General features: G+C 39.8%; 3 protein-coding genes across 3 annotated transcripts in view; all 3 read left to right on the top strand.

Annotated features, from left to right (window-relative positions):
• The window catches only part of LOC120570817 (NACHT, LRR and PYD domains-containing protein 3-like), a 172096-nt gene that overhangs the window by 99064 nt on the left and 47393 nt on the right, over positions 1–25639 (top strand).
• LOC120571282 overlaps positions 1–25639 on the top strand; it is a 175363-nt gene that overhangs the window by 109032 nt on the left and 40692 nt on the right. The gene's annotated exons all lie outside the window — the stretch shown is intronic.
• The window catches only part of LOC120571072 (zinc finger protein 271-like), a 78448-nt gene that overhangs the window by 36151 nt on the left and 16658 nt on the right, over positions 1–25639 (top strand). Inside the window, exon 4 of the mRNA XM_039819780.1 lies at positions 4157–4492. Within this exon, the coding sequence (XP_039675714.1) occupies positions 4157–4492 (336 nt within the window). The remainder of the gene's footprint in view (positions 1–4156; positions 4493–25639) is intronic.

Here is a 25639-nt window from a genome sequence, read left to right as displayed (position 1 = left end):
GGTAGACCCAGACTCTTGATAGGCGGTGTCTGACGGGGCCGGTTAGGGATGTGATGAACAGTGGCAAATAATAGTCACAGTAAAGATAATGGAACAGTGACTTCGAAGGTAATCGTGGAAGTTCATGTGTTTCACGTTATCATACTTCCACAAGAAGCTGCTGCTCACTCTGTATAAAGTATGAACAATGTGTGTTCTCCATTTTAGCATCAGTAAATCTGTTATCGACCTTGTGGTCTGTTGAGGCTACCCGTGAACGTGCATCTATCCGAATTACATCAGCCGGACTCGACCTAGTCGCTCCTCCTCAGCCTGGCTTGACCTTTCAAAGCTCCGTAAACCACAAATGTTAAACAAATTATGATAATACATTAGAATATATAATGTATACAAAAGTCTGTATTAAAAACTATATATTTTTGTTCTCGCTTAAAATTGTAGCCAGGCTCCTTAGTAGGCCAAACCTCCGGGGCCTCTTAACCTTGGACCCTTGCTGTCATCAGGTCAGCTGCTAGCGGCTAGCTGCTATCATCCTTGTTTTTTTGTTTGTTTTATGAATGAAACATGGCGGAGAAACGTAACTGCTCTGTATCAAAAAAGAAAGTAAGGCGCTATCTCGAGAGTTACCTCAACTTCGTTTTCGGGGTGGGGGGGGGTCAGCTTTTCTTAGTGTAGCGCCTCTCTAGCGTGGCTGGCTATAGTAAGAGGTGGCTATCCTGAGTTCTTTAAAACTTCTATCCAATTACTCAAATCAGTGGGGTTTCACTAATAACCTTATCAGTGTTTAACCTGTGTGTGTGTGTGTGTGTGTGTGTGTGTGTGTGTGTGTGTGTGTGTGTGTGTGTGTGTGTTCACTAATTTATTGCATAAAATATTCTCTCTTTAAATCCCCATCTAAGCATTTCTATTCACACTTTAACATGAACTGAAATGTATATGAATTACTTTTATCCTTTAAGCAACTCAACTTTTAAACCAAAAAATACTCTTTTCTTAATTAATTTAAAATATCAAAATAGTCACTAACCACAACTGTTAAAAAAAAAAAAAACTATCAAAGATTTATTTAGCAAAAATAGGTTAGTAATTAAATGTATCTTGCAAAAACCACTTTTCAGATCACAAATACATTCACATTCAAAACATAAGGGCCCAAGAAAAAAAAATAGCCGGCAATAACCTAGCCTAATTTGAATTACCCTTCCAATGTCCGAATGATGCAGGCCTGTATGTAGCTCGGGTACGTTGTATCCTTTAAGAATGGCGGCTCCAACACGCAGGCCAAAACAGAAAGAGTACCTTTACTTAATGGGAATGTAGCTTCACACACGCAGGATGAGAGGCGACAGCCGCAGTAGATATGACGAGAAGGTCCACGATGAAGAGAAAAAAGGTTGAAGAGGAGATTCACAGGGTTGACGAGAAAACTCACACAGCTGACGATCCTGGCAAAGTCCACACTCGGTAACGCTATCCGGCTCCGTCAGGGTCTTCGTCCGCCGTCCGTATTGCAGTTCCACGCAGGCTTCACTAGTCCAGGCCGCTAGCCGCTAGCTTGTTAGCAAAGTCCATAGGAAAGCATTAGCCACTTAGCCAGCAGCTAACTTAAACTTCTTTCGGTCTTCTTGTGCTGAGTAGTCCACTGAAACAGACAGAATTATCACCATTAACGTTTCGTATAAGAGTCCTGGTTTAACACTCTCACTAAACTGGTGCATTAACATTAACCTCTAGTATCATTCAGCAGACAACACACTTCTCCATACTCGTTTCTTCTCTCTACTTCTCTGTTTTCATCTACGTCTTTCTCGCTCTACTCACTTCCTTGTTACTTTGAACTCAAATGTGATTGGCTCATTCACAAAACTTTCACAAATGAAATAAATTCACAAAACATTTGTGTAACTCTTTCTTCCTATTCTTACAGGCATTTGCAAAGCATTTTCACATACATTATTACAAAACAAATATTTAACCTTTTAAATGCTATATTCAGTAAAACATGAACATTACCCAATATGCATTTCTCTCTGTGGGCAAATAACTTCATTGCTGATCAATAGATCTTAACTTTTTTAACCTTAACTTATATTTATTAAACTATGAAGTTATTTATTCAAGCTGGTATATTTTATAACTATGAATACATTTCCACCGGGTTACATTAGACATAAGTGGGGGGGGGGGGGCGCCAAGGAAAAAAGGTTGGGAACCACTGCTCTACAGTAAAATACAGTCACACTACACCGTTTAGCTGTCAGCATTTTAGCCATGTTTAATCCAGTTACTACTGTAGCTAATGGTAGGCTAACGTTAGCTGCTGTGTAACGTGTTATTAATGTTTACTAGCGTGACATGCAGCGATGTTTCTGGTGCCTCTAACGTCTGTTTCGGAGCATCAGACTGCAACGCAGACAATTAAGGCACCGTAATCCGCGTTGCTATTTCATCCGGAAGATACCGGTCACCGGTGCCCTATTGGCACCGGATTTTAACATGCGCAGTTAAATTGCGTTGTTTTAATTATTTAAGTGCTGTACAGGATTTAAGAAATATAGACCAGCTGCCTCAAGCCCCTCCACATCACAAAGTTGTGTGCCGCATGCAGGACAGCGTCAACGTTGCACTTGCTCAGAGAGGCTATCGTTACCTTAGTAGTAGCATGCTGCTAGTGGTCTTGCAATTGGATTAACTGTACTAATAAACCGTAGAAACAACAGAGCCACGCTGCTGTGAAAGCTCCCTGAACGTCATTTATCAGAGTCTGGTTGTTACCCCTCTCCGCGGCAGGCTCCTCCGCTTCATGTCTTTATAACGGAGCTAGCTAACCGGCGCTAACTGCTAATCAGAGCTAATGGTTGATAACCGAGCCTTCAGTTCTCCGTGCCTGTATACATTAACTGTATTTATGGACCCGAGACCGAAAAAACTCTTAATTTTATTAAATTGGCTGTGAAAGTTTTAAACTACAACTCAGAGTTGTTTGAATGAAAGAAATCTGCTCAGATGAGATCTTAATGAGTGCAACAGGACATGTATAGTACAGAACAGTTGGCTATGTTTAGGATCCCCAAAACATGGATTAATACACTTAAAAAATGAACAAAGATCTATCAAAAAAAAAAAGAACAATACTTTACTTTAGATATTCCTAGTCTTATGTGATTTAACAGGAGTTAGGAGGAAACAGTGTTGACATTAATAATAACATGTCATTTTCTGTATGGAGCATAGTATTATGGGTATTTTATCTGCTAAACCGTTAACATTTGGCAAAAAAAAAAGATTTAATTGTCAAAGCACATCATGGCTACACTTTTTCGTCATTTGTTTAAAATTTAACAAGCATTTCGTTGTTTTTTAGCAAAACACTGAAAGCAGCAGAACTGAGTAGGCTACATTTTAATATCTGTTTATTTTATCACAAGTTATATCATTATCGCGATACTCAACAACGTTACGGCATATCGCATATTTTCCTCATATCGTGCCGCCCTAATAAGTACCCTGAAATAGTGTCCGATGCCGCATAGTGTCGCAATATTTTCATGTGTCTGTGTCATCTTTTAGTCTAATTGGTTTAATATGTAAATAGTTTTTTCTTTCTAAATTATCTGATAATGTTGTGTAGTCATTGTTATCACCTTCATTTGACTAGTTTACAACTGAACCCATTATTACTGAACCTAGCCATCACGCACCGTGCCGTCACATCCTGCGCCACCGCGAGTAAATTCTCAACCTGTGGGAAACACTGAGAAGAGCCTGATGGCTTCCATAGTAACATGTCTGAAACCAGAAGAACTTTACCTTTATTTTGACATCAAATTAATGTATGTATTTCAAAAGGTTTTGAATGGGATTTAAAGGATGAAAAATGCCCAGAATGTATGAAAGGTTTGTGTTATTTTAAAGTTACCATGGAATTTCTAACTGAAAGTAAAACTGAAGAGAGTGAGCAAATGTTTTAGTTTTTAAATTGCCAATCATTTGAATGGGGAAACTTGCCTTATAAATGTAGAATATCTCTGAACTTATAAAAGTTATGAAAAGTACATTTGCTTCCATAATAACATGTCTGCAACCGGCACATATTTAACTTCATTTTGTCATAAATTATTCATCAGAGAGTTCACACTGGACACAGTCTACACAGCTGTGATCTATGTGGTAAAACCTTTTCTCAGCGTGGTCACCTTAAATCTCACCAGCATGTTCACACTGGAGAGAAGCCTTACAGCTGTGATCTATGTGGTAAAACCTTTTCTGTGAGCAGTAACCTTAAATCTCACCAGCGTGTTCACACTGGAGAGAAGCCGTACTGGTGTGAACAATGTGGGGAAACGTTTTCTCAGAGTAATAGCCTTAAAAAACATCAGCGTGTTCACACTGGAGAGAAGCCGTACTGGTGTGAACAATGTGGGAAAATGTTTTCTCATAGTAGTAGCCTTAACAAACATCAGCGTGTTCACACTGGAGAGAAGCCGTACTGGTGTGAACAATGTGGGAAAATGTTTTCTCACAGTAGTAGCCTTAAAGGACACCAGGGGTCTCATTTATAAAACTGTGCGTAGGATCCTTACTATAAGCGTACGTACGGCCAACAGCTCAAAATGGCGTACGCTGAAAAAAAAGGCAGATTTATAAAACCGTGTGTACGTAAGCAATGTTCCCTTTATAAATCAGAGATTACCTACAAGCGTGCGTACGTGGATCAGCCTCTTATCCCGCCCTTTACACTAGAGCCCGATATTATCGGCCGATATGAGCTAATTTCATTTAAATCGGCATCGGCGTTTATAACGAAAACATGAGAAACAGAGTCTCATGCTTCACTCATGTTATGAGTGTTGCATAGTTTGCCCACCAGAGGGAGGTCTGCAACTCCCCAGTTGACAACAGCGCCAGAAATCCACTACAGAAGAAAGCTATCAGCCAAGCCAGTGGCAGAGCATTACCTTATATACTGTCTATGAGCATTACACCTGGCATGGAGATGTACTGTTTTGACGGTGAATCTGTCGTTCGTCATGTGAAATGATTGTAGATTTAGTTCATACACTGTATATAAAAACGGTGTGGTAGTTCTAGCTAACGGTCCTATCATTATCACTTCTAAATATTCTGTAACATCACTTACAGCCGCTAATGCATTGCTATATTAGATTAGCCACAAAGCTAACTAATACCATGTTTATCAGTGGAAGAGCGCGAACGTTAATAAGAGGTCAAACTATAACGTTTTAGCTCTTAGTTAGCGTTTAACTTATTCTAAATATATCTGCAGTGTTTCCCACATAATGACCGCGTAACTGTGGCAGGGGGCGCGTGTAGTCAATGACTAGCAGTTATGTACAGCGTGCCTCGAAAAAACAACAACTGTTACGTTAGACCCAGTCCGCTAACGTTAGACCCAGCCTGCTGTTCAGCTCATTCTCTGTAAGCAATGCAGCATGAAAGCACAGCGACCCTGCCGGTGTTAGTTAGCTAATGTTAGCTTGCTAACTCTGCCTTAACATTACCTCCTCGCCACATCGTTGACATAAAACGAGAAACCCGGTGCTAATACGGCACCGGTGCCTTAACGATCGTTATCTACCGGACCGAATAGCAACACAGATCTCTGTGCCACTGAAGTGCCTGCGCTTCTCTCTGATGCTCCGAAAACGGACATTAGAGGCAACCTAAACATCGCCGCATGTCACGGTAGTAAACACTAGCTACTCTTGGCAGCAAGTAACGTTAGCCTACCGTTAACTAGCAGCTAGAGTAAACACTGTTAAAATGCTGACAGCTAAACGGTGTAAAAGTGTGTCTGTCTGTATTTCTCTGGAGAGGAACGTATGACAGTGTGCAGCTGCTGTTGTCGGAAAAACACAGATGTTGCCTTCAATTGAAATTGGCCTCGCCATACTCGTGCTGCATTCAAAGTTGTTGTAAATAATATACCCTTTTCCCATCCAGTGGTCGTTTTTGCCGTTCTATAATGTCGTTTTTTTGTAAAGTAGCTACACCTAAAGGATCCCTAAATCATCCTCTGCTGGGTAGAAATTTGTGAAATTGTAAAAAGAAAAAAGAAATAAAAAGTAACACCAACATTTAGTGGCAAAATCCATTGTTATGTCTACAAAATAATTTTAGATATACTATAAGTTCAAGTTTAAGTCACCACGACCTCTGGTCAAAATATTGACTTTGTATCTCAGAATATAAACTAAGAATCTAAGTAATGAGAAAATGTAAAATATTGACTTATAATCTCAATATATTGACTTAATATCTCAAAATATTGGTTCAGTATCTCAATATATTGACTTAGTAACTCAGAATATTGACTAAGAATCTCAAACCAATGAGAACATTTAAAATATTGATTTACAATCTCAATAGATTGACTCAACATCTCAAAGTATCGACTTAGTATCTCAACATATTGACTTAGTATCTCAAAACCAGCTTCAACTGGAAGTAAGTAAAAGTGTTAAATGTTTAAAACCAGACTGTTTTTTGATCATTAAAAAATATATACTTTTGATGTGCAATTGTTTAGTCATTGAGACTGTAATCTAAGGCTTTTTTTTTAACATAATCCCTTCTGGAAACTGGTTTATACAGCCCACATACATAGAACAGGCAGATATTTTGCTATTGAATGTTGTGTAAGTGCAGTTTATAGGAAATGGGTCTAATATCCAGTCTATTTTCAAAATCAAAATATCGGCTTATAAATAGGCTCTTTTCGAGTTAATGTCGGCATCGGCCCCCAAAGATCCATATCGGTCGGGCTCTACTTTACACGCCCATTTTTAACCATAAATAGTCAATGTAAAGCACCTTGTGAATGCTGATCAGTATGTTAATGACCCTGGCAGTTGTTCTTTCGTTACGCTGAATCATGCTGAATCACGACAACTGGCGGAGAAAAAGCAAAAAACTTCTCAGACGTTCAGGAATTGCTGCCAATTGAATTATAATTTCGGCCTGTTCTTGCACAGTGTATGGAATCCTGATCTATAGACTACATATATTAATAATACGTCCAAAAGGGCAGGCATTACGGCACTCGGGGACAGCTTTGATATACCAGACGAATATAATAAGATTTAACAGAACTATATATTATATCCAAACAAGCCTTAGTGATAAAGTTGAAGATGATATATCATATTTATTTTAAACACTTAGCTGTCTGACATTTCCCTCTGGAAACAGCCGGTTTCACCCAGAGTGGCGAGGACCTGTATTTGGACCGGGATGGCACGGTTCCGGCACGTTGCCCTCTCTACTGGACCCAATTCAGTACATAGATCCAAGAGCGCAGCTATATTACTATTACAGCTATATTAGGGAATTTAAATCGGCATATGAGCCAGTCATCGTCATGGTCCCTGAAGTCTCTTTTTCTCCTGATTCTTCCATTGGGGGTTAGTCCTCCTGCAGGGTCAGCAGGGCCATCATGCAGCATTACGCACGGGGTTCACCGCAGTATTTATATGTTTACAACAATTTATGATTGTTAACACCTTGCTAAAACCACAGCATCAATTTGAAATTGAAATGTAATAGACAAACACTTCTTCATGCACTGCAGTCATGAACAGTATTAAAGTTCCGACTGATAACAAGGACATTAAAGCGCCCATATTATGCTCATTTTCAGGTTCATAACTGTATTTTAAGATTGTACCAGAATAGGTTTACATGGTTTAATTTTCAAAAAACACCATATTTTTGTTGTACTGCACAGCTCTCTCTCACTGCTGTAGATCCTCTTTTCACCTGGTTTCTGTTTTAGCTACAGAGTGAGACCTCTTTTCATCTTCTTCTTCTATACTATCTTTGACTGCACTCGCACATGCTCAGTAGTTCAGATGTAGAGCATGTCAGCTAGCTAACTCTAGAGACAGTAAAAGAAAGCCTGTTTCTCCAACTTTGGTCAGTTACAAGGCAGGATTAGCTGGGAGACTTCTAAATGAGGGCACACATGTAAGTAGTTCTTTTGTAGATTATGGTGAACTTGTGTGTGTTGTAGCAGTGCTTTGCTATTGAGAACGACGTAGCATGCTAGAGTTAGCATGCTAATGCTAACGGTTAGCATGCTAACGAGCTAACGGTTGTGGTTAGCCAGCTCATTTCGGATTGTGACGTCACAGTCCGAGCCGATTTTGAACAGCTCACTAGGAGACTGAAGGCAGGACACATTCAGAAACTGTATCTCACTCAAAACAGCATGGATGGATTTTTTTCAAAGTTTGTATGTGTGTGGAAGCACCAGAGACACAAAAGAACACCCCAAATCCCAGAAAAAGTGATTTTTTCATAATATGGGCACTTTAAGGGTAAAGATTGCGCGAGAGCTTAACGGCTGTATTTTCAGACTTTGACATTTGATGATATATGCACAGTTTTAAAGACAGATATTTAGTTATTTACACTGTGTTCTGCAGTTATCAAATGCTAGGTTATTTGATGCTATCTTGTATTCCATGCCGTCGGGCCATCTCCTCCTCCTGCTATCCGTAGCGGACAATGTGATGGTGCCCAAAATGATACCAAACTTCTACAGTAGTACAAATAGGTTATGTACTCCTAAAACGATGGATTGGAAAGTTTGTAAGTACAAAACCTGTTACGCAAGAAAAAGTTGCGTGAAGCAGGGTGAAATTTGTTTTCGCAACATTCCTCGCAATAGTCGGGATTTATAAAGAATTTCCATGCATAAAAATTTTCCCAGTTTTCCGGAACCTTTTGACCACACGTGTGATCGTGCGTAATGCTCCCCAGGTTTTGTAGACTGCGTTTTAGTGAACTCCGATGGTACCCCTGTTTTCTGAACCCAACAATTAAATATTAAGAACAAGTTTTGATTTAAGATTTGAGTTGGAGGTGTTTATGGAACAATTATGGATTTCATCTTCATGGTAACGTGGATAAGTGAAAGAATGTGCATGAGGCATCAATACTAGAAAATATTATGAGTAATCTTATTCCCATTTACTCTCTGCAGTCTGACTTCAGTTCACCTCACCATCTGCATCACCAATTCCGATTTTGTCTCCAAAATGTGCGTACGCATGGGTCAGAATTTGCGTGGAGGACCACACATTCACCCGTCAAGTTTGTTTTTTTATAAATCACAACCTTTGCGTGGGAAGTGGCGTACGCACATTTTCAGCCCCGTTTTGTGCGTATGCCACGTTTATAAATGAGACCCCTGCTCATTCACACTGCCGTGTTGTGAACATGTTTCAGAGCCAAGCTGTTTCCTTCTGCCTCCTCCTCATGCCCTGATAGCTGTGTTGTTATTTTCTGATCTTCTCTCCACATTGAAGGCTGACCAGCAGTACTCGGGCCTGGTGCCCGATTTCTGGCGTATGACTATTTTAGAAAAATAAATAAATTAAAAAGTCCACATGGGATTTGTTTTGATGCGCTGGATTTAATCACCCAACTTCAACCTACCAATGACACGAGTTCTAGCCAATCAGATTCAAAGTAGGGCGGGTCTTTGCCGAAATGTGAGTGCGTTGCCGGTGTGTTCTCTGTGGTAACGCAGCTAAAAAAATGGAGGCAAAGTTTATCAAACTTGGAGCATGTAGATACAGCTTTAGTTGAGAAAGTAGTTAAAACAAATGGCGCTGGGCATGAATAGAGGACAAGAGGAGAAGGATGGAGACGGGAAGCCGTTTAGCACTTGGTGCCTCAAACTGAGTGAGCCAGACTTGCGTCAGAAATAAACATGTTTACATCAGAAATATATAAATGTTTACAGCCGGTACAAAAAACAGTTTTGGTCTATGAAGCTAATTTCACACTTCATAACAACTGTTTATATAACTCACCTGTTTAAATTTTATCAAGGCTTAAATCAGCAGACTGTCACTAGCTTCAAAATAAGATGTTTAACCCATGTATAATCATTTGTTTTATTAATTTGAGCTGTGCTCTTCTTAAATAAACTGAATTGAATTGAACTTCGACATTTAGTTTCTTATTTTACAGGTTTATTCTTTTTTATGACACTCTTATGACATCATACTTCAGTTTATTACAAACACGAAGGAAGGGTAAAAACTAATCTGAAAAGTAACTAGAAAATGCATTTCCTGCAGAAAATGCTTGTGAATGCTGAAAAGCTAAATTGCTAAAGTTTAACTAGATTGCTGGCTTTAATGTGAAAGGAGAAGCAGTAAGAATAGTTGGAAAAGTTGGAATAGTATTAATTAGTTTACGTTTCTTTAACATGTTAAATAACACCAAACATGTATGATACTAAAGTGGAATATTTAAAGGTATTCTGAAAAGCTGTCCCTACACTGAATTGCAGGCTTCAATGTGAAGAAGGTGAAGTTGTGCAAAAAATTAGCAAAAGTGGAAACTGTTCTAATTAATATGAATGTCTTTAAAATATGAATAATACTAACATTGTATGAAATATCTGCGCCACTGAACTCTATCGATCTGCGCTTGTTGCTGAGCAACAGTCTGCTCCGTTAGTTGCTCCTCTGTAGTTCGGTGGGCTCGGTGAGATTCGGGGCTGAAGTTGTAACATTGTTGCATTTTTCATTTGGTTCGGTTTGCTTCACACTGCACTTTATCATTTATTAACAGAGTATTTCTACACTGTGGTAGCCTATTGCTACTTTGACTTTAATTTTTAGTTTACTTCTGTCACTTTTTATTTCACTTTTATTCTGCCCAACCTGAGGCAGATTATTTTGATGATTAAGACATGAACATGTGTCTTGTTTGCTCGCTCTCATCGTCTCTTCAGAAACAACCGTTCAAACACAAGCTAGGAGCTACGATCACTTTTTGGCAAGTGGAAATGTGCATTTTATGGATGTATTGCTTCTTAAAGAATGTATTTAAACTGGTTAAGTTCTTGTGGGCTAGAATCTGTCAGATTGATGGACGGACAGGTGCTGCTGTCGGTTCACTTTCCTTCTTTAGTTGTCGGATGGAAAGTTGGAGATGTTTCCAATCAGCAGAAATCAGCTGGGACAGCCAACCAACACACACACTGGCCCTCATTTATCAACGTAACGTAGAAACCAGCGCAGATATGAGCGCAGAAATCGTCTTACGACAGGCTTCACGTGTGATTCATGAAACGTTCGTATCACACCAATCAGACCGTAAGAATGGTCGTACATTGATAAGTGCGGCGGCTGGAAACTATCGTAATTTAAATATCATGCTCCAATATATTCTCGGTTTTGAGGCCTCGCCCCTACAATTTACGACATGGCGAGACGTAATCCGGCTGAGAAGCGGAACTTTTCAGAGGTGGAGATTGAAACCCTGATATCTCAGGTTCATTTGCACTGACGTGTGTACTATTTGGCAGCCTGAAAACTGTTATTAAAGGCTGTAGAAAGAATGCAGAATGAAAGAGATCACTGATGCGCTCAACAGTGTTGCCGTAGTAAATCGGACTCCAGCTGAAGTTTAGCCTATTTAATTTATACATCCTTAACATATTTTCTATAGCCTTAATAGTAATATACAGGCTTCTATTGCAATCTCTTAGGCCTACATGTAGGTGTAGCCTACTTATTTAAATAAACACACAGTAGCGGAGTTTATGCAGTGTCTTTTATTTTACTCGTTTTTTTTCTTCATGAGTCAGAACAAGGCAACAGCTGAGGGAGAGCGCGTGTCTTGTGCATCGTCATGTTTCTTGTATTGAATAGCATTGCCAAACATAACCCTATAGGCTACCTTTTAAAAGCCAGGAATAATAATATCCTGTCTCCTTGGTATATCCCCCAGTTGGGGCTGTTCTGGACACTTCTCTCTGGGCATCGGGTCATCTGGCTTCATCACTACATTTATGGCACCGTGTGATGTTGTGCAGAACCCCACAGGCTAAAACAATAGAGACCGGCTCATAGAGGTCTTCTAAAAGAGCCAGATCTGCCATTGCTGATAAGAGATCAACTGATGACTTCTCCTTCTCCTGTTGAACTGATTATATGCTGCACCGCAAAGCAACACTGACTCGAAAACTTGCGTACACGAGTTCAGACCAGACGTGAAATTTGATCGCAGCCTACGCTCACGTTCAAATTGATAAATGCCGAGTTTTGCGTAGGAATCGGCGTACGCCCATCCTACGCCTGTTTTAGGTCGTACGCACGTTTCATAAATGAGGGCCAGAGTGAGTACAATAGAGAGAGAGAGAAGTGTGAACTTTTCATTTAATAATCTTCTGACATTTTATATTCCCTGTTTGTATTTTCTGTGACTGAATGTTTTTATAAATCTGTTGAGGTGTGTTCAGACTGAAAGCAAAGACACTGATGATGTCATACAAAGTCAGAAAATAGAAAGCAAACTGTTTCCAGAGGACACTAAAGAATGATGGAGCAGCAGGAAACAGACCAGGTCAGATAGTAAACAGCGATTTATTCATCTGACTTGTAGAATAACCTCAATGATTGAATTGTTTTAAATGTCTGGGAATGTGGAACAACTAAATGCAAAATGAATGAAATAAAACAAGGCCACATGCTGATTATTTGTGACTTGATTTGATGGATTTATTCTTCCTGTTGTGTCTGTGTTTAAACTCCTAATTAAAAGGTAATGTTTCCATCCACTAAAGGTTCTGTTGTTGCCGCTGACAGACTCAGATTATTATTCTAAGTGTCTGACTACATTATGGGATGGATCCCTACAGAGATAGACCTTTTAGTTAAAGAGTAAGATCCTTTTAGTTTAACATGAAACAGCCCCAAAATCACCATCACCAAACTCCACCAGACTCCATGTAAATAATCAGGACTTTTAGCGTGTATAGAGCCAGCATATCTCCACCAGACTCCATGTAAATAATCAGGACTTTTAGCGTGTATAGAGCCAGCATATCTCCACCAGACTCCATGTAAATAATCAGGACTTTTAGCGTGTATAGAGCCAGCATATCTCCACCAGACTCCATGTAAATAATCAGGACTTTTAGCGTGTATAGAGCCAGCATATCTCCACCAGACTCCATGTAAATAATCAGGACTTTTAGCGTGTATAGAGCCAGCATATCTCCACCAGACTCCATGTAAATAATCAGGACTTTTAGGGTGTATAGAGCCAGCATATCTCCACATGTAAATGGGTGAATTAAGAGTTTATTTCAACCAAACCAGAGTGGTGATTGTTGTTGGAACAGTTGATATATATTTTTTTCTTTTTCTATCGACCATAAATTAAGTGTGTTTAATAATCATGAAACTGATATTTTATTTAAATGGATTCTGGTGGAAACATACATTTAAATGCTTACATTATATTTAGTTATTTCTCTTTATACTTACACATTGTTTTAATTATTTATGTGCTGTACATGATTTAATACTCAAGTAAAGTACAAGCAGAGGTGGGTAGAATAGCCAAAAATTGTACTCAAGTAAAAGTACTGTTACTTCAGAATAATATGACTCAAGTAAAAGTAAAAAGTAGCCATTCAAATAATTACTTGAGTAAGAGTAAAAAGTACTCGGTGAAAAAACTACTCAAGTACTGAGTAACTGTTGAGTAACGTCTGATTTATTTTTTAATATAAGCATTCAATCAGACGGACAAAAATACAAAATAATCATCTTTAGGCAAATTATAGTTCATCCAATCAATAAAATAAATAAAAATTAATTAATTACAAAATAGCTTACATTAAAATAATCCAGGTAAATTCAAGTACTTAAAAAATAAAATACATAAAAATAAATAAGCACAAGTAACACAAATTTCCAAACCTACTTTTTTTTTACCAGGCTCTGCAGGCAGAACTAGAACAAGGTAATGGAGCTGCTGTTTGGCACTTTTACTAAGGTAAACATGCTTTCATTATGAGGCCAGAGGCCTGTACTATGAAGCAAGATTTGGGGTTAACAGCTAACTTCAGGTTCAACCCAGGGTTTTCTTTATCACCAAGGTGGATCACTTGTTACCGGGTTCAATCGCCGTGGTAACTCATGCTGGACGCCTAACCTGGTCGGGAGCAGGTTATGTTGGAGATCAGAGATCAACCGGTGTAAAAGCACCGCCTACTGACCAATCAATACTCGATTGATAACGGCATCACCGTTCTTATAGAAGATCAGGCAGAGCTCGGTGCGGAGAGGGGAGAGAGAGAGAGAGAGAGAGAGAGAGAGAGAGAGAGAGAGAGAGAGACGGGGGAAGAGTGCGCTCATAAAAGTTAAAACATTTAGAGAACATTCCCTGATGGGTATATTTATGAAATATATAGATTTGAATGGGAGGGAATTAAATATAGGCTATTTCTCTGCTTCTTGAGCCAATGCGCACAGCGGTTTGAATTATGTTTTTTATATTTTTTATTTGCTCGGCAGATTATGGAAAGCACAAGTGTAATTATGGTCAGATCTTGGTCCTGACTGATGGAGAAGTGATATTGATAAGTGTTGATTTACGCATCAGCGCCGCCTATTTTTTGTTGCCAGCTGACGAGACTGCACAAATACGTTTGATTGGTGAACTGTCACGTACGTGGTAGAGCCTTTGGCGGAAGTCTCTCTCTCTCGTAATAAAAAACTAGTGATGGTTCGAGTAATTAATTTAGCTTTGTACGATCTCGGAAGCTAACACCTCTGAAGTTAACTTTGTCAATTACGCATGCAGCGGCAGATTATCAGCTGAATAGCATGCGAGGCTACTGGATACTTAATCATTACCCCCATTAATGCTCAAATGATACCAAACGTCTACAATAGTAGACAGTTAAATGGATTGTAAAATTAGTACACCAGAAGTTTATGTAAATAACACTTGCCTGCTGGCTTCTGCTCTCTGCTGCTGCTGCTGCTGCTGTTACTACCGGGCAGTAAGAGCGCAGGCAAGTGTTATTTACATAAACTTCTGGTGTACTTACAATCTTTACAATCCATCGTTTTATGAGTGCATAACCTATATATACTAGTGTAGACCTTTGGTATCATTTCGGGCATTATTAGTGGGGTAATGTTAAGAGACACTTCGGATCCATTAGCCTCTGCGCTAAGCTATTCAGCGGCTAACGCTACTCTACGCTAACTCTCCCAATGTTAGACCCAGGTGAAAAAAGCTTCTGGGGGGGTGTTTGGCTCGAGGTCATGGTGCAAAGGACCCTAGGGTGAAATTACTCCGAACCATCACTTTAAAATGAGGCGTTCGCGGGGAATACAAACAATGACGCGTAGAATACCAAAGAGGTAAAAAGAAAAGTAACGAGCTCATTGTAGCCTAATGTAGCGGAGTAAGAGTACAGTTTCTTTTTCACAAATCTACTCAAGTAAAAGTAAAAAGTATAGTGATTTAAAACTACTCCTAGAAGTATTTTTTTTTCAAAAACTTACTCTAGTAAATGTAACGGAGTAAATGTAACTCGTTACTACCCACCTCTGAGTACAAGTACCTCGAGTTAAGTCCAGCACTTGAGTAAATGCACGCGAGCGCCAAAAGCGGAACTAATGTGCGACGCAACGTTCTACACGGGTAAATTAGAGCGGCGCACCCAACCACTAGGCTGCAGCCTTATATTTATGTCAATGGCTGCAGCGTGCAGCAACTCCTCTTGGAGAGAGCAGAGTAGCTCCGAGTTCTCCTGTTGGTAAGATCAACCATTTCATCTCGGAAGGGACTTGTTGTTGTTGTTGTTGTTGTTGTTGTTGTTGTTGCTCATAACCAGGTTCCGTTTGTTCCTCACACTGAGAACGAAATCAAGTTTGGAAATGTCTGCTCTCGATATGTTTAGAAACTTAATCATATCTAAACAAACTCATCGAAGCAGAAGCGACTATCCAAATGTCAGTCTCGTTGCTAGGACTACACAATGCTGGGATGTTAACCACGGGACTTCATCCATCTTGGCTGTTGCATCGCGATAATAAATCCATTTGAGTGAAGTAATCAACAGGTTATCTGCCCGTGTTAAGTAGGGAGGGATGGTTAGGCAACGAAATGTAATGCATGCCCCTCCGTTTTTTCTTCTTCTAATAGTTGTCATGAAACGAGGAAGGGACATAGTGTCCTTTTTAGCCCCAGGAAACCAAAAAGGGAGAGAAACAAATGAAGGTGTTGAGGAGCAGGAAGAGGGAGAGCCAGAGGAGTCTGGGGAGGTTGGAGAGAGGGCATGTGATGAAAGGGAGGGCTCTGACACAGAGAGGGAGATTCCAGAGGGTGAGGAGGATGAATAAGAGGGTGAGGAGGAAGAAAACCTACAGGGACAGAGAGAGGAACAGCCAGAGGGACAGCAAGTGGATCCATGTGGATCAAGTACTGCACCATCAGGTCTGGGATGAAGAAGGTTCTTACTATTTGCAAAGCAGTGCAATTACAATGTAATGGTAGGCCTGCTGGGTGTCCTTAAAATGCTGCTTTCTGCTGTTCATTCTTATTTGTGTCAATATGGCTCTGTTTCTTTTTTTATTAAGTAGACTAAATACTTGGCCTAAATTTTGAAATACATGCAGATGTACAGTACATGCATAAGTAAATACATGTTTCAGTTGTGCTCAAGTTTACTGTACATCATTCTACAGATATCAGCAGGTCAAAGAATGATGTAGCAGTACAGCACAACTTGAATATATTCCCAACCACATTGATGGGGGACAAACTGGTCTAATCTTCATCTATGGCTCCAGTATTCTGTCATGATGGACTCTACATATTGCTATGCATGTAGACATTTTCTGAAAGTTATCATCCCTTAAACCAGATATTTAAGTCTGTAAACTGTGTGAAAGGTTGAAACTGCAGGCTAGTAAATGCTCTGGTTTTGGTCCACTTCCTGTGTTTGGGTCGGATCGCGTTCCCACCTGAACCGGGACCCCCGTTTTCTAGCGGACCAGAGTTCTGGTGTTTGATCTGCACCCGAGTTCAGATTGACGACAGTAAAGTTGTTAGTGTAAGTTAGCACACCTAAACAACGGAGTCTGAGTGAGACAGGAAGTCAGCTGTCTCCGAGATGACGTCATCTTCTGCCTTCTGTAGAAGTGGTGAACTTACAGCTCGCAGCACTTTAATCAGATATAGTGGGGAGCTTTGGACTGATATCTAGTGTTGGCAAAATCACTTTTTATTTTGTTTCCTTTTTCCTGAAGTGCTCTGAGTGAATTTAATTTAAAGAAATGTTGATCTTTTATTGTGCAGTTGTTTAGATTCATTCACAGTTTAATATAATGCTGTTTTCTCCAAACTACTCCGAGTTCATTGTGTAGTGAGGAAGGAAATGGAACAGTTTTCCAGCCGCTGCTTTGAGTTTGCCGACTGTTGTTTTAGTTGTGTGTGGATGTGAGGAAAAGGAGAGGAGACAGCAGCTCCTGAATATCTCTGCGTGCTTTGATTTGTACTGAACAGAATCCAGAGTGAGTCCAGCAGCCCCAGTGGACATCTGCTGGATTTCAGGACAAGAGAGGAATGGAGGAGGACAACCAGAACCAGGAGCAGCGGAGCAACAAGGTCCCCAGAAGACCAGCAGCAGACTGGGACTCTGATACCAGCCATGTTCAGGTCAGTGTTCAGGGGGGTATCACACAAAAGTAGAATTTATAAATCCAGGATAACTGATGAATGAGGCTTGACCTAGTCTAATCTGTGCAGCCTGGCTTGGTGCGTCTCACGAAGGTCGAGCCAGGCTGAGGAGGAGAGACTAGGTCGCAGTAAGACAAGTGCTTAGAGACGTCTACAAATTACAACACCGAAAAGAGATACAACAAAAATATTTATTGATTTAATGGGTAATGTTTCCAAACTTACCTCAATTATAACTTGTCTCCTGCTAGTTATACTACAGCACTTACTTAAAAAAAAAATTTAATTAATAAATATTTTTGTTGTATGTTTTTTCGGTGTTGTAATTTTTAGACGTCCCTAAGCACTTGTCTTACTGCGGCAGCAACAGCAGAGAGCAGAAGCCAACAAGCAAGTGTTATTTACATAAACGTCTGGTGTACTTACAAACTTTCCAATCCATTGTTTTATGAGTGCATAACCTATTTGTAATACTGTAGACGTTTGGTATCATTTCGGGCATTATTAGTGGGGTCATTTACGAGACACAAACCTGGATCCATTAGCCCCTGCGCTAAGCTATTCAGCTAATAACGCTACTTTACGCTAACTCTCCCAATGTTCGACCCAGGTGAAAAAAGCTTCTGGGGGGTTGTTTAGCTCGAGGTCATGGTGCAAAGGACCCTAGGGTGAAATTACTCCGAACTAGGGCTGCAGCTATCGATTCTTTTTGTAATCGATTAATCTAGCACTTTATCAGTCGATTAATCGGATCATTTTTTTTTGCGTTTTTAAACAACCAAAACTAGGGTAAAAAGTAATATTTGTATTGCCTACATTGCTTACAATATCATCTCTCAAAAATGAATCATTAAGTGCATTTAAGTGCCATATTACATTGTTTTTAACCTCAACCTCAAACTAAGGCATAAATAACCTCAAACTAAGGCATGCAATAAACATACACAAACATTACATTAAGTTGTGCAACATAACTTTCAGAACTACAAGTTTCAACCTGAGACTGTTCTGTATATACACTAGGCCTATATGTAAATATTAGTTACACTCAACCTATTTTCATTTATATATTTGATTATGTCACACAGCTCTGTTACACTTATGCTATTAGATGGTTGATCAGCTGTTTCTCCGTAGAGAGAGAGAGATGCACAACAATCAGCTGTTTTCCCAAAGGGATAGTCAACGCGTCAGCTCTTTAGATCAGGTCGTGGTCACCACTACGTATTTTCTTGTCTTTGATTTTGGTAGTTGTTGTGTTTGGTGTAGTTTCATCGTCCATACGAATCTGTGATTTACTTTAGTCGGTCCTCTTCGTGGAATGGAATATTAAGTTAGACTCCATGTTTTCTGTTGAGATGCTGAAGCACTGACGTCGTGCTATTATCGTGGTAAGATAGTTTGATTTTGCAGTAGACACACTGTACAGAGTTTTAATTACATTTCAAGTGATTCCAAACTTTGGACACTTTCTGTCGTTTTCTCCAGCCTGTCTCTTAGCCCAGCAGCAGACTGAGCCGCGTCTGGTGTGCGATAGTAATAATGCTCCGTGCGGAAACACCGTCCGTCTGCGATACAACGTTGGTAACATTGATTTAACTCAAGTCCTATGGATTGGTCACCTCATCAGCCCTTGCATTTTCTCCATTCAGACAGAACATTTGAATATAGTAAAACATGGTAAACTATAATTCACTCACACCTCCCATTAGTTCTTCTAACCCTTGTACCATTATCTCTGCATGTTTCCCCCTTGGGTCTAAGGAGCCCTCAGCAGACGTCAAGCTGGCAACCGGAGCAGGAAAGAAGGGCAAGAAGGCCAAGGAGGACCAGCCTGCAGCACCTCCTGCAGCTGCAGTAGCAGTGAAGGAGGAGGAGCAGCCTGCAGCACCTCCTGCTGCTGCTGCTGCTGCTGCAGCAGCAGCAGTGAAGGAGGAGGAAGAGGAGGAGTATGTGGTGGAGAAGGTTTTGGACTGCAGAGTGGTGAAGGGAAGAGTAGAGTTTCTGCTGAAATGGAAGGGGTTCTTAGAGTAAGTATGAGTCTATAATATTAATTAGGGCTGCAACTAACGATTATTTTAATAATCGATTAATCTGTCAATTATTTTTTCGATTAATCAATGAACCGGATTAAAAAAACAAAAACATTAATTTATATCAACTCAATACATACATACTTCTTGTTTTAGTTAATAGTTGTGTAAAGGTAAGTAACCCAGGGGAACACACACACACTCACACACAGGTTCACTTGAAGCTTATGCATTAAATTATTACCATCATTGTAGTAAGTGCAAGTTAAGTTCATTTATACACCACATTTAAACACAGCTTAAGATGACCAAGTGCTATAAAAGAACTTTAAAATGAAATTAAAAAGTACAACACACACAAAAATGAATGGGCCAAAAAAGGCGAGTGAAGAAAACCGTGTCTTTAGTCTTGCAAAACTATACCATTCCTGCTTTACTACGGTTATTAACGAGCTAACGCTAGCTTGTCATGCTAGTCAGCTGGATAACGAGTAAACACCAGCACCAGAAGAGTTACTGGAGGGACGGTACGTTCCTCACATCAAAACGGAACTAAAGTAGGATTGTGTAGTGACTTTACCCTGCTGTTGAACTCCCTTCCTCCTCATCAAGGACTCCAACATGTTTACGTTTTAGGTGCTGAATCATCACCATGGTGTGCCCGTGCCATGCCGTGTCGCTTTTGCTTATCTTGCAATTAACACGTTTTTGATGTATTTATTGTGAAATGCTCTCACACCTTGGATGACTTAGGTCGTACTGATTTCTCTGCCTCCGCCGTGTGTTTCACAACAACGTTACTGGTCTCTCCGGTCTCTCCGGTCTCTCTCCGTTTTTCCCCTACCCCGATCTGCTCTTTTTTTCTTTTCTTTCGCTGCGCTGCTCCACTCTGCGCTGCTCCTCTGCACTCAACTACATTTTTTTTTATCTCCACGACTGAGTGGCATAATAGTTGCCGGACACAACAAATCGATTTTATATTGTATTTATATTGTACTTAGACATAGAGACTTAGACTTCTCTTTATTGATCCTTGTGGGATGACTCCCGCAAGGAAATTAGATTTCCAGCACCAGAAATCACACTTTTATAGAGATTAAAGAGGTATAAAAAAATACAGTATAATAACAATAAAAATAAACTTTTAGCTATATATAGGAAGTAAACAACAAACAGTAAAAAACTATAAACTACAGATTAATAAAGATAAATATATAGGACTGTTTATGATATTGTGTTATTATACAATGAATAAATTACATTTTGTATTTATTGGTATTTCGACACTAAGTTGCAGACCCGCAAATAACCTTACAAAAAGGCAATAGAAAAAAGGAATAATACGAATTAGCAATTAGAGAATGTATTGCCTAAAAACAAAGCCTGATGAGATTTTCTTCTGTCTGCACTCACCTTTCCAGTGAAGATAACACATGGGAGCCACAAGACAACCTGGACCTCAACCTTATCGCAGAGTACATGCAGAAACACAAGGAGAAGGAGGAGAAGAAGGAGGGCAAGAGGAAAGTTGTCAGTGAGGCCTCGGGAGACTCAGAGGAGCGAGGGAGCAAGGGGAAGGAGGAGGAGGTAAGTGAAGGAAAGAAGTTACTCCAGACTGAAGAGTCCCAGAAATCTAATCTCAGTATTAATGAATGCACACAGAGGGTTTCACAGATGTCTTTTAGGATTTATATATAAATGACTCTCGACATGGCATCATGCTGAGTTCAATGATACCTCACACAATACTCTACCTTAAACGGTTATTTTTTAATGTTATTAAAGGGGCGTGGCCTAAGTAATTGGGCGTGGTCATATTATAGGGGGCGGCTCAGTATCACATGTTGACCACACATTCTGAGTTTCATGTAAATCGGATGATGTTTGTCATATAAGGCAGATTTCCTGGTGCCAACGGGGGGCGCTATGACCAAAAGTCAATTTTGGCCTGTAGGTGTCCTCAGGCCTGGACCCTTGTCAATCTTGAGAAATTTCAGGCAGATACGACAACGTACACTCAAGTTACAACAACTTCTTTGTTCGTGGCTAAACACTCAAAATGGCCGCCACGCCCACACCGTCTGACGAAAAGTTCTTCTTTTAATAACTTTTCATCGGTAAGGTGTTGGGATGGGACAGACCAAGTTTGAAGTCCATCGGATGAAATCTCTAGGAGGAGTTCGTTAAAGTATAGCACCTTGACTTTTAGCCCTACTTCCTGTTGCCACTAGGGGGCGCTATGACTTTAAGTAAATATAGGCCTTTATTTGTCCTCAGGGTTGGACTCTTATGAATCCTGAAAAGTTTTGAGGTAATCGGACAATGTACACTCGAGTTACACCCACTTCCTGTTTTGTCGGCGAAACGCACAAAATGGCCGCCCCGCCACGGCCATGTCCCATGACGGAAAGTTTTTCTTTTAACAACTTTTCATCTTAAATTCTTAAGATGGCACAGACCGAGTTTGAAGTTGTTTGGATGAAATCTCAAGGAGGAGTTCGTTAAAGTACGACATGTGGAAATGGCCAAAATCGCACTAATTTCGAACATTTAATTCAAAATGGCGGACTTCCTGTTGGGTTTAGGGTATGCCTCTTATGAAGTTTTTTGTACATCTTGACATGTTACATATGTGTACCAAGTTTCGTGAGTGTACGTTAAACGCACTGCAGGGGCTCAATTTTATTAACTTTCTAGGGGACGCTAGCGAACCATTTTTGTGCACCTATTCCCGAAACCCTTAAAATACGTAAATTTTCACCAGACTTAATGCGACCGCCAAATTTGGTGAGTTTTTGAATATATTAAGCCCCTCAAAAAGACAATTCATTTGACGGGAAAATAATAATAGAAAGATAGAAAGAGAGAGAATTCCTTCAGTTTCAATAGGGCCGCTGTCGGCGCTCGGGCCCTAAATATGGCCCTGATACAGGCTCTACCAGAACTCCTTGTCTTTACATAATTAAAACATGTCAATCAACATGCTACAGCTTCAGTCTCTAGAGAAATGGAGTTTGTACAGTAAGTAAGTACAGTATCAAAAACAGAATGATTTCTTAGCACACTCTTTAACTGCTTGTCTTTTATAGAATTAACATTCAACTGGCCATTCAACTAGGTTACCAAAAATAGAAGTTTAACGCACTGCGCTGAATATGGCCCTGAACATAGCTGTAAATAGGCTAATTGAAACGTCTTTCGGACCTCTTGCCTTGTACGGCTTCATCATATTGCACTTTGTGGTGACTTTGAGGTGCTGGTAAAGATTTGTGGTGTTACTTTCCAGTGCTGCAACGGGGGCGAAGCATGCCTTGCAAATCGCATCAGACTGACCCTCGTCGTCTTGCTTGAATCCAAAATACTTCCACACCACCAAATGCGAGCCTTTTTTCGGAACGAGTTCGGTTTGAGACTGAGTGGTTGGCTGATTCTTGTCACTAGTACCTGGGTTTTCATCAATATCCATTTGGTTTATTTCCGAACTTCCGCACTCACTTGACGAGTGAAACGCGTGACTAAAAAGGCACTTTGTCATTGGCTGAGGGTGAAGCACTGAACTTCCAGAGCTGTCCTACCAAAAAAAGGCCGAAAATGCCCCCAAACTATTCTAAGTCATTTCAAAATTTAATTGTGAACAGGGTGAATCGAGATCACGATTTTATAATGATTTATCGTGCAGGCGTACTCCTCAGCCTGGCTTTGTGTCGTGAAACACAGAACACCAGGATACTCTGATTAGACTAGGTCAAGCCTCGCTTTATCGGTTATCCTGGATTTATAAATTCTACTTCTTCAATACCAGTTTAACAAAACAGTGATTTCATGTAATTCTGAGCCATTTGGTTAAGTTTAACGATTACCGGTGTAACGTAAACCACGGTAAAAATGTTGACAGTAACAATTGCATCCAAGTAGGACTGCACAATTAATCAAATTTTAATCAAGATCACGATTTTGGCTTCCCACGATCAAATTCGCGCAATCGAGCGATATTTAAAATGCGTCATTCCCTTCATAGAACGCTCCGTATCAAAGTTTTTGCAAAGCCAATCTAGCGCTCCATAAACCACTGTCTGACCACGTGTCTCCATGAGCCAATCAGAGTTGTTCCCTGCACCGTGCAGCTTAGTTTCTAGATGTAGACAGTCACAGAGGACAGAGTAACGGGAGTTTACCAGTAAATGCAACATTTTGTCACGTCGGTTTTGTTTTTCAGACAACAGCAGTGACAAGTGCTAGTTTGTGACTTTTAGCTCATAGCTTTAGCAACAAAATATAAATTTCGCGGATTGTTAAGCGGCAATATTCACGCCAGCGTCCTCACGTTTCAGCATAAAGTTTTTTTCAAGTGGTAAATAGCTACATGTTTCTGAGTATCCTCAAGTATGGACTTTTAACGCTTTAACCCGTTGTTGTCCTCGGGTCAAATTTGACTCTTTTGAAAAAGTTTTTTATATCAGAAATATGGGTTTCAACCAAATTGCAGAAAATTAACATGGATGCATGGATATTTTTATGGGTTCCATACAACGTTATATGCAGGGAAAATTAATGATAACTTTCATTGAATTTTGGTTTGTTAAATTTTATAGCATTTGAAAAAAACTTTTAAATGGTTTTAAAACAGTACCCTGACTAAACTTTAACATACACCAGTCTGTGATCCACTCAACATCCTCTGATCTTAACTGTTAGTCAAAATAATTAATAATTTCTGCTTTTTTACCTAAAAAATTAGGTATAATGTCATATAAATTTGGTGTGTGTGTGTGTGTGTGTGTGTGTGTGTATGTGTGGGGGTCGGTAAAGAGAGAGAATGGGAGAAGGAAGTTTGTGTGAGGTGGATCTGGTCACCATAGACTCAAATCTTCTCAGCTGTTGCTACTGTCATATGCTGCACTGTCTCTTCATGTGGCATATTATTTATATTATAACAAGGTAATACAATGTGTAATCAAGTGATGACTGATTAACAGTAATGTAAATGCTAAATGCCCTAGTACCTGTTGATACTACAACAATGCAAAGTATAGGCTCTTAACCTCACAGTTTTGCACAGATCATGTAAGACTCAATTTCTCCATTTCTTTGCACAAAACTCTCCAGAAAGTGCCATATAATGGTTTATTTTTCAAAAAATAAAAATATTAATAAAAAATAAAAATAAAATAAATATAGCCTTAATGCAGTATAAAGATATTTCTCAAAACACACACAGGCCTGTTTGAACGTCAACAGTAACGTTACCTGAAAACAGCGTGTAGTTCCTTTTTTAGCAAGTTTGCTTTATGTCATTGTGCATAAAAATCAGTCCCTTCAGAAAAACGCAATTATGCGATCGCATAATGCGGGGGCTGCATTTTTTCAAATATGTCGCACTTTCGGCGCATAAATTGCCGTTTTCCGCGCAAAATATGCGGTGCTTGCATGATTTCATAATCCCCGCATTTTCGTTTAAAAAAAAGTAGGGTGTTGGGAGTCACTTTTTCTTCTTTTTCATCAAACCGCAATTTTTGCAAGTTCCCGCATTTTCTGCAAGTTCCCGCAATTTCATCGCATAAAATTGCATAAATATCCCGCATATTCCATCGCATTTTGTAAGAAAACGTGCCGCATAATCAAGGATTTTTGCCCGCAACAATCACAAAAAAAACACGTTTTTCTGGAAGGTTGCTGTCAACAGGCTTATCTGCTAATGTTAGCTACCGGCGGTTACCTCGGAACAATCCTGCAAATAGACGGTACCCTAGAGTGCCATTACCTGAAACAAATGATTTAACGTCACACTCATTTTACAGTTTAACAACAAAACTAAACTCTTTAAATATTACTACGTTTTTAATGTTGGTTTGGAGCGGTATGCATCCCCACTAACCTGGAAAGCGTAAACAGTAACGTTAATACAGCGTGTCGGAGGAATACAGCGTCTGTTTGTTTTTTTTATTTTTTTTTTTTTTTAGAACCGCGTCTCAGGCCAGTGTGCCCAACGCTATTTTCCGATAAACTGTAGTTGTCATATTTCACAGGACCCACGTGAGTGGGATTTTCATGTTCCAGTTTTTCAGCCTCAGAGG

Source organism: Perca fluviatilis, chromosome 2, assembly GCF_010015445.1.
Source record: "Perca fluviatilis chromosome 2, GENO_Pfluv_1.0, whole genome shotgun sequence".
In the NCBI taxonomy this organism is placed as follows: domain Eukaryota; kingdom Metazoa; phylum Chordata; class Actinopteri; order Perciformes; family Percidae; genus Perca; species Perca fluviatilis.
Note: the sequence above shows the minus strand (reverse complement) of the source record. Positions and strands in the feature narration are given on the sequence as shown.